Raw genomic sequence first — 10,801 nt, forward strand, 5'->3', positions numbered from 1 at the left:
CAAAACTTGGTGACTGGCACAAGAGTAGACTCAGTCTGTTGACAACTCCATTTAGGTTATAGTTCACCATGTACAGAGAAACCTTCAGACTGAACTTAAAACATTTAAGGAGGCAGCTTTAAGTTAAACAGTTGAGATTCAGTAATGAATAAATCAGAAAACACTGTACATATTTTAAAATAAAATGTTAATGTGAAATATATAAAACATTCATCTTAAAATTCGGAAGTATAACTAAATGTTTACTGAATAAAAAACATGTGTCTTAGTCCATTCCTGCTGCTGTATCAAAATACCTGAGACTAGGTAATTTACAACAAACAGAAATTTATTCCTCACAGTTCTAGGGGCTGGGAAGTACAAGATCAGTGTCAGCCAATTCAATGTTTGATGAGCACCTGTCCCATATATGGCATTTTTTTCAGGGTGTCCTCAGTTGGCAGAACAGATAGAAGGGCTAGTTAGCTTCCTTCATTCACTTTTATAAGGGCTCTAATCCCTTAATACTGTCACACTGGAAATTAAGTTTCAACACATGAATTTGGGGAATGAACACATTCAGACCATAGCAGCATGCCTGATAAATGTTGCAAACTTAATTATTTTTGAGTTGTGGGTAATATATCGTAACTATCACAACAAAGGCAAGTAAGTAATGAATCCTTCCTTATCTACTATCAAGCTCATTTTCTTTATTCTATTACTGCTCTTGTTTTTTCCCTAATGAAATTTCCACATAAATTAATTGCTCTGTGTGGTAAGCATAACAATGGCCTCCCAAAGATGTCTATTTTCTAAACCCCAGAACTTCCGAATATGTTAGGTTACATGACAAAGAGGAACTAAGGTGGCAGATAGAATTTAAAGTTACTAATCAGCTGAATTAAAATAGGGATAGTATTCTGAATTATACTGGTGGTCCCAATGATGCAATCACAAGGGTCCTTAAAAGTCTTCCTGCAAGAGGCAGGCAGGAGAGAAAGTTAGGGTGATACCATTGCGAAAGACTCATTCTGAAATGCAGTTGCGGATTTTGATGGTGGAGGAATGTGGGAGGCCTCTAAAAGCTAGAAAAGCAAGGAAAAGGATTCTCCTCTAGTGCCTCCAGCAAGGAATGCGGCCCTGATCATACCTTGATTTTAGCTCAGTGAGATTTATGTCAGACTAACTGTAAGATAATTTTTTTAAGCCACTAAGTTTGTGATAATTTGCACAGCAGCAATATAAAATGAACATACTCTGTAATGGAATCTAAAAAGGAATAAATAAAGCTTACTTTTTTACAAACATCAAGTGAAATGCTGTAATAAGTCTTTAAAACCTGCAAAGCATTTGATTATGAAATTCTAAAAACATTTGTGGCTGGGCATGGTGGCTCATGCCTGTAATCCCAGCACTTTGGGACGCTGAGGCAAGCGGATTACCTGAGGTCAGGAGTTCAAGACCAGCCTGGCCAACACAGTCTCTACTAAAAATACAAAACTTAGCCAAGTGTGGTGGCAGGCACCTGTAATTCCAGCTACTTGGGAGGCTGAGGCAGGAGAACTGCTTGAGCCCGGGAGGTGGAGGTTGCAGTGAGCCGAGATTGTGCCACTGCACTCCAGCCTGGCTGACAGAACAAGGCTCTGTCTCCAAAAAAAAAAAAAAAAAAAATTCCATTATCATAACCCATCAGTGAATACTTACTATGTACTGAGGGAAAGGTTGAGAAAAAAGAAAGACTATGAGGTGTTGACTGTATTCTCTAGTCTGCTACAGTAGTTCTTGATGCCTCTTTAAAATTCAGAAATGTTCATTGTGGAGGGTAATTAAATCATCATATACTTGAAACCTTGAGAACTATACCAGAGTTTGAATTCTCATGGGACTAGAATAGCTATTTGAGTCCATTTCATAAAAGTGTATTTGAGTTGCTTAAGCATTACCAATTGATCATTTCTTTTAGCTTGCTGCCTGCTTCTCATCTGAGAAAATTATGGAAAGGATTTAACTTCAGAATAACAGCTAATATTTACTGAACACTTATTAAATGTCAAGCTACGCTTTTCATCCAATATTTGATTCTCACAACAATCGTTTTAGAACAGTACTTTTATCACCACCATTTTTAAGATAACAGACACAGGGAGGTTGAATAACCAGTGTAAAGCCGTAAGGCTGATAGTTGATAGTATTATGATTTTTAAAAAACAGGCAGTCTCACTCTACAACCAGCTCAGATACTACTCTATGCAGAGCCTATATTATTTCCATTATTTTACACATCTGGGACAAGTTTAGACAACTTAGGCAATTTGCCAAAGGTCACTGAGATATTAAATGCCAGATCAGTGATTCAAAGGTTATTCGCTTCCTACATCAATTTTTTTTTTTTTTCTATACTCTTCCTTTACAATTCTTCAAGTCATACTAAGGAATATCTATGACTTGTATCTCTAATTTCTTGACTCATATACCCGTCAGGATACCAATGCTTATAAACAACTTGGCACATATACTGATTTTAATTAAAAAAAAGATCCATCTGAGGCCACATTAAGATTTAAAAGCCAAGATAATAAATCCTGATGTACTTTGGTAAATCTGAATGAGTGTTATAGATTTATCATTAATCATTAATACTGACTTATATGGAGGTCTATATTACTTCACACAGATTTACTCTAGAATAAGCTCTGGGGTTTGACTATTGGACCTAATTCCTGATGTGAGTATTTAATAAAATATATCCCTTTCTGGAAAGCAAAATTCTACATACTTATTGCGGAAATAAGTAGCTTGATCCCTTCAGCTACTTATGTTGAAGTAGAAAAGCAATTATACAACTTTCTAGATCAAAAGTTGAGTGTCTGCGGGAAACCCACATATAACTGTCTTACCTTTGTGGAATGGACTTCATTATCCTTGCCATTTGTGACATTTTGAAATACAGGCTTCTTTAAATACTTGCTTTTTAATGTCTAAAAAGTATTGGGAACAACTGTCATTCTTGTTTAATCTATTTTTAAAAGGCAACACAAAAATAAATTATCTTTCTCAATCTCCTATTAAAAATATCCATAAACTTACATGTTATCACCATGTTTGTGGACGCTCACGGGCCGCTTAACGATTATTCTGCACAACCTACAAGAACCTACCTTCTTCCATCTGTTTTGGGTTCGCAACATGGTGTATGATTTCTGAGATATGTCTTAGTGAATTCATATTGTTAGCTCCTTTCCTGGCTTAAAATTATGATTTGCATAAGTATCTCAAATTCAATTATCATCTTCTTATAGAACAAAAGTGAATGTCACAAGGAAACAATGTGGACTAAACAAAAAGCATATAAAATGTACGTATACACTTTAGTTCAATTTGCCTTTTCTTCCTTTTAGGCACATCATATTTGCTCCAAGTAGCCACAACAAATATGCTGGAGAATCATTTCCTGGAATCTATGATGCTATCTTTGATATTGAAAATAAAGCCGACTCTCGTTTGGCCTGGAAAGAAGTAAAGAAACATATTTCTATTGCAGCTTTTACAATTCAAGCAGCAGCAGGAACTCTGAAAGAAGTGTTATAGGAAGGTCTCAAGTGGCTAGCCATTAAAGGTGTTGCTGAAAGTCTGAGGATAAAAATTCACCCTTCTGATAACTTACGAAGCCAGGGTGTTCTAAAATCTTTTCGTGTCATGTTTTGATTATAGGCTTTGGTCTTTTCATCTGCAAAGCGTTTTTTTTTTTTTTTTTTCCTCTTTAAACTTTAATTATATTAGCAAACTGTTAATCTAATGAAATAAAAAAACTCTTGTGTGGCAAAAAAAATAAAAGAAAATTCCCTAAATGATAGCAAGGAACGTGAATTCTCAGACATTGCAGGTGTGGGAATGTAAAACGGTTAAACCACTTTGAAAACAGTTTGGCAGTTTCCTATAAAGTTAAACATATACTTTTACTTTAGGACTCCCGAATTCCACTTCTAGGTATTTATTTAAGAGAAGGAAAAACAATGATCACAGCCAATACTTGTATGCCTGTTCACTGCAACTTAAAAGTGTAGACAACCCAAATGTCCATCAACAGATGAATGGATAAACTGTGGTATATCCACAAGACTACTTACTACTCAGCAATAAAAATGAAGTAACTTTCAATAAATGCAATATTGGCAGACATTGTTGAAGGAAAAAAGCCAGACAAAAGCTACATAGAATATGCTTCTATTGAGATGAAGTGGCAAACTAATCTGTAGTGTTAGAAATTAGATTAGTGATTGCCTCGGCAAGTGGCAGGTTGGGGAGGATGGCTGCAGAGAAGTATGAGGAAACTTTCTCCAATAGATGAGAATTTTCCGTATCTTGATCTGAGTGGTAAATTGTAAACTTAAAATGTACATATAATTTATTGGTAGGATAATTAAGCCTCGATAAATGTGATTACAAAAAACAAGTCTGGCAAGGAAACCAGAATCATATACCTTCTCTTGTGAAATCACCATGAAGTGTGAATGGTCAGGAAAAAGCCAGTAATATTCATACATTTAATAATTTCAGCTCTACTGAATAAACATATAAGTCTGATGGGTGATGAAAACAGCTACTAAAATCTTCACACTCTTAACTCCTGTAAATGTATGTCAGAATCTGCAAACTTTTATGCAGATCCCAATGACTCAATTACATGTTAAACTATGACTAAAGCTTCAATAAACTTGGTGGTTCATCTACTTCACCAAAACAAGTTAAGAATTAAAAATTAGAAGAGCCTTCATAGGCAGGCACAATAACTAAAATAAGAAACGATAGCTCAAAGCTTAACTACAAGGAAAAACTATTACCCTTGCTCCCAGGCCAACAATACAATTTAACTTAAAACAGTGGGGGCATTCAGTTTAGGGGCATTTTCTATACATCTCAGTATTACTAGAGGTATTTCACTGATCCTCCACAATAAGTTGCAAGTATAGCAATGGTTCTGTCATCAAGGTAACTTTTAAATATGTTCCATTCCTTCTGCTTAAAGAGGCAATAAGGTGTGTTATTTATGAAGTATAAATAAATATACACAATTAAGACTTTTGTAAAAGTTTTTCTCAAATCTAGGGAGTTAACTTCACTACCACGCTACACTACCAAAGTATAACACTTTAACTTTTGCCTTGAAGCATTGTGTTGTAGAAAAAATACTGCATTAAGACCCATGAATCATACTATCTACTACCCAACTGAGTAGACCACTACGTATCTCTGGGCATCAGTTCCCTCCACTTCTATCATTTCTAAAGGAGACAAAGCACAAAGGTTTGGAAATCTCTTGGTTGTTCTTCCTACCGTAGTTTTCCTGAAGACAGATGCGAGCTGCCAAAACAGCATAGGCGGTTTGAAATATGAGTTTGGGGTAAAACAGCAATCATTGCAATTTAATTTTTCCTTGAATTCTTAAGTTATTTTGTTTTTATAATTTTTAATCAGTATCTGATTGTTAGCAACAGAACAAGTGATTGTGTGGCATGCACTATAATCAACTCAGGATATTGAACATAGAATATGTGTTATCATATGTTAAACAGGGCATATGTTTGGACTTTTTAAAAAAACTTTTCCCCCTAAGCATTTGAGATCAGCTGAATTAAGCAGCTAATCATTATTCCCCTTTCATCTCATTCCTTGGTCCAAGTCCTGAGAGAGATACTATCTCTCTTACGGATACTTAGGAAATAATGAAAAGGAAATATTTTGCTTGTCATAGTATATTGCCTGTTTTAAGACCTACTTTTAAAATCAAATAAGCCATAAATTATTATTATGCCATACTTTTAATCATTTAACCTAAATATGTTTAATCAGAAGTTGTCTAATATAAAAACTAGTAAGCAAAAAGCATGTGAAATGTATGTATATACTTTAACCAAGAAATTCTAAAAACTGGTTTCTACAGAGAAAACTGGACAGAATGACAATGTATGTGACACAACAGTGTTTACTACAGCATTTTTTATCAAAGTAAAAAATAGTAAAAAAAAGTCACAAGCTAAATATCAATGGAGAATTGATTATAGTATAAAAATGAACATAAAATGATTATATATACATTTTTCATGTATATGGTAAGTTGTCCATGACTTAACACTGGTTTAAAAAAGTGATAAAACTAAATATATGAATATCAAACAAAATATCAACAGTGCTTGCATTTCGGTGGTAGACTTTTAGGTGACTTGTACTCTGTACTGAATTGCTAAAATTTTTTACATCAGAGTATATTCCCTTTTATAAGGGGTAAAATAATATAATAAAAACTACTGTTTTCATTTTGAACAGACAAAAAGTACAGAGTTCTGGGATGCAATACAGTTCACAAATAGTAATCCTATTTTATACCCTTGAAATTTATTATTCTGAGGATACAAATAACACTCATTTATATATGCATACATGAGCCATCTTAATATTTCCATTTAGTTCAGAATTTCAAAAATATCAATCGATCCTTGAAAGTACAGAAATGAATTTAGGGTAAAATAGTAACCTTTGAAATAATTACGGTACTGTATTAGATTTGTCTTTTTCTTGTAATTGCTTTTTAACTTTATGAACTCATTGATCTTTTTTCTCTTTTTAACAACTTTTATTCATCTACTTTTTCCAATCCCCAATGTGATTAAATTCAGAACAGTATCTTTCAAGTAAATGATGCAAAACTTCCTTTTACATCATCTCACTTCCTTTCCCCCTTTGTATCACAGTTACACAATCCTAGCCAGAATGATCTACCTGAACGTCATCATGTTATGTGCTATGAAAAAATCCTTCAATGGGGACCTCCATTACCAAAATGATGTGGTAGTACTGGCAATGGCTCCCAGGTTCAGTAACTAGGAAAAAATGGATCAAATGCAAAATACACTAGAGATATCAAAGAGCTGTGGAAGCATTTAACACTAGATGTACTAAAAGTCTTTGAGTCTATCTAGCTAGCTGAGACTACCAACTGTTTTTTTTTTTCCTGGGAGCATTTGCCACTTCTAGGCACGGACTAAAGATCAGGCTTGGTGTGGACTAAAGCACTTTATTGGGGAAAATCGGCAGGACTTTTACTGACGGCATGATCTATCATGCGGTACTAGAATCTAGAGGAGCCCCAAACCCAATGCTGAGTGAGACTAGAGCTTAGGGGCCAGGCAAATAAGTTTTCTGAACAGGCCAACAGCACCTCTCAACGCCAGGCTTCTTCATACCCTATTCTTTCTCCCTTCCCCTCTCTTGTATTTGGCCACCTCCTGTCCTTTTTTTTTCCCCGTCAGGACTCTACTATTTATCCTTCACGAAATCCATCCATAAAAATCTACCAAATATGCACCACAGAAACTTTCTACAGGCTTATCTTTGGCATAATTTTTATTTAACAACCTCTTATTTTCCTTGTTGTATCCTTTCTTGGAAGCGCAGCCTGTTTAATTATCTCCAGCACACAGGAAGTGACCTGGGTGCTGAATAAAACAAAATAATTAAGCAATGGAATTGCTATAATATTAAAGATGCTTACAAACTTTTATCTTATTTTCAATAAAATCTATAAATTTTACACCTATCAACTCAGAACAATTCATTGGGAGGGGAAAAACTACTAAAAAGTCTAACTTCAAATGAACTCAGAATTTCCTGCTAAATCATAAATATGAAAAGCAGACCATCCATGTATGCTAGAGGATCTCTTTCGGAGAAGTGTCCTACAATTTATAACATTTTACAAGTGGTTAAATCCATTAAAACTTCAAAAACTTTTAGATTGTCTTTCTCCTGTAATGTGATAGGATATCTTCCCTAACTTGCTAAAACTGAGAACCCAGCTAGCTTTACATAATTGAAATGAGTGAATGTTTGCCTAATACACTAATACTTGATTTTAATGAATTCTCTCACTCCCACAAAGTGTCTTATGTTAGCTGCCTTCGTTTGTGGCCTTTTAATAATCCACATCTAAGAATACCGAGATGCAAAAATTGCTCAGAGTCCAGATGATAATAAGGCTAAGGTTATTTCTATGCACAAGCATTTAGAACAAACTGCCTGCAAGGGACAAATTTACCGCCACGGGCCTTTTACTTTGACTCAGTCCTACAGCTCCAGAATCATCACTAATTTTTGTCAACTGCCCATTGGACCTTTAGAGGTTCTTAGTAAGAAAATCAATGGCTCAACTGACTATTGCAAAAACTGAAAGCACATTATCTTCTCATGGTAATTTAGTCATTTAACTAATATTAGGAAATAAAGGAATAAGCACTAATAATAAACAAAGGGCCGTTTAGATTCTGGATTTTGTGTGGTGACTTAGATATCTTCAGTGTCATGCTTAAGAGTGTAAGGACTTTGGAATCAATTTCTAATTTTTAAACTAAATTTCACCATTTGCTATCGATGTAACCCCAGAGGCAAGTTATGCACCTTTCCTTTGCCTATGTTTCTCCATCTGTAAAATACAGGTTATATTGTAAATAATCATGGTGATGTTCTGAAGAGAAAAGCTATCATAAGCGCTTAGCAAAGTGTTTGGCACATTCTAATTACGCAACAACAAAAGCTATCGTTATATCCACAGCTTCAAGTTACCTCTTATAACTAATACTTCCTAATTCCTATGGCTAAATTACAAATTTCTGTTCAAGTGAATTAAGTCCTGTGATTAGACACCCACTTTCCCTGAAGGTTTTAAAATTACCTTCAGTTTCTGGCTTTGTCTTCCCAATGGCTTTCTGTTCCCTTAAATTTGTTCTCCATCTCTGCCCCCAATTATTCAGCTCTTTCCTACAGATGATTTTAAGTAGCTTTACTGGGGGTATGGTAGAAAGGGGACTTGAAGGAATCTTTAAGGCATCAAAAATAGTCTAAGTTGATCTCTAATAAGAACTGAGTAGTCAGGGCTCAATTTGTTACTGGAATTCAGCTTTCTTTAGTAGGAAACCTTTTAAGGTTTTACATAAAATTATAGTGATCCCATTTATTACTGTCAGCCTAAAGAACCATTTAAAACTTGTGGACTTTCTTGACACAGACAATTTCTACATTTTTCTGTACCTTAACAATGTATCATGCCTAGTTTTATCAATCATGTTTTATCATTGATACTAACAGAATCAAGGGTCTGTGGTAGATTTATTTTCCTTTTGCCCATCCAGCCTTCCTTGCCCATTCTGGAAAAAGAATGTTTTCATAAGGGGACCCATAACAGATGGTTTGGGTGGCACACTGAGTATTTAGCAGGTGAGCCTAAATATTCCTTTATTGGATTTACTTATTCCTATGCTTGTATACTCCAAAGCAGGGATTACCAGTTTTTTCAATGAAAACAAGATGCCCTCAAAGTTCAGAGTGCTATCAATGTTGCATCCTCAAAGTCAGCTAGTGAATTTATATTACTGCCTATTATGATTCTAAATCCTGACAGACAGATAAGGCCTGTGAACCTCGTATCTTACCAACAGCCTGGAACACTTCATGAGGATTTGTAAACATTCCTTGGACTCAGCAGTCCCTTGAGAAAATCATTTCCTCCAAAACCTGTGTCTATATTCTCTATCTTGTTTAAGCTCTCCCTCCATTCCCAAACCTAGGAATTATCCTAAATTTTCATCTAGACCCTAATTCCTTTCAAGATCCTCAATCTCTCTTCTCTTCCTACTGCTTCTGCTGTATTTCATGCCCTTATCTTAAACTGGTCTGCCTCTACACCAACTCTAATCGTTCCCTTCTATCAAAGCTAAATTTGATGCTGTTTTATTGCATGTTTTATCTAACACAGAGGTAAGAATTACTATTTACAAGCTACATATCACTATCAAAATGGCAATGAAAACTTTTGTGCTTTTTGCAGTAAGGATTCTGAAACTTCTTTGGAGGCTGTTAAGAAAAACTAGAGACCCTAAGAGTCATCAAATCACAAGTAATGAATTGGCTATTATATCCAAAACCATCCAGGCAAAATGACTACATAATTTTATAACTTAACACAACATAAAATTTGTTCCTGGTTACCAAACACATTAAGAGTTTTCCATGCTATATGCCCATTTTATATAAAGCCTATTCACTCAACTGACAAAAGCAGCACAGAATAGTGGTTAAGAGCAGGGAACAACACAGAGTCAGGCTACATGAGTTTGAAATCTTTATACCACAACACATTAGTTTGAACTCTGGGTAAGCTACTTAACCAATGTCATAAGTCAGTTTCCTCATCTGTAATATAAGAATAAAAGAATCTACCTCATAGGGTGGTAAGGAAGATTAACAAGTTAATCATAAAAATAAAATCTGAATACATATGAAACTGGAAAATGAAATAAGCAAAATGAAGAAAAGGATCAGGGTGTTAAAAAATATTAATACACCAATCTAACCTCTTTAATGAAGGAGGGGAAAGTGCCTCAAGTTCAGGAAGGTTTCCCTTTTCCAGACTCAATCACTAATATTACTTTTATTAGCAAAGGCTTCAAAAAAGAATTTAAACATTTAAACAACGTCTCTGCCAAATCAAAAAGGAATGGCAAATTGAATTATTTTGACACATAATCTTTAAGCAACATAAAAATGTTTAAGGCTGGAAGTTACATTTCTTTTCAACGGACATTAAAGGTGGTGCACTAAATGGAAAAACTAAGAAAAGTCGTTGAGTTTTTAGTGAAAACATGGTCTTCAGAAAAACTGTTCTTAAAGATAGTCTTCACAATGAAGAATTCTGTTAAAAAGTTAAAATCAAACAATACGCAGAAGAAAACCTATGCGAGCCTGTTATTTTAGAGACAGTGCCATATGT

At 34.8% G+C, this 10,801-nt stretch overlaps 1 protein-coding gene across 1 annotated transcript in view; it reads left to right on the top strand.

Moving 5' to 3' along the window:
- Positions 1–4,717, top strand: part of NAALAD2 (N-acetylated alpha-linked acidic dipeptidase 2) — a 64,407-nt gene extending 59,690 nt beyond the window's left edge. Inside the window, exon 21 of the mRNA XM_011952086.1 lies at positions 3,381–4,717. Coding sequence (XP_011807476.1) covers positions 3,381–3,570 — 190 coding nt within the window. The 3' untranslated portion in view covers positions 3,571–4,717. The remainder of the gene's footprint in view (positions 1–3,380) is intronic.
- Positions 4,718–10,801: the final 6,084 nt, after the last annotated feature.

The sequence above is a fragment of the Colobus angolensis genome, unplaced genomic scaffold (genome assembly GCF_000951035.1).
Source record: "Colobus angolensis palliatus isolate OR3802 unplaced genomic scaffold, Cang.pa_1.0 Scaffold332, whole genome shotgun sequence".
NCBI classification, from domain to species: Eukaryota; Metazoa; Chordata; class Mammalia; order Primates; family Cercopithecidae; genus Colobus; species Colobus angolensis.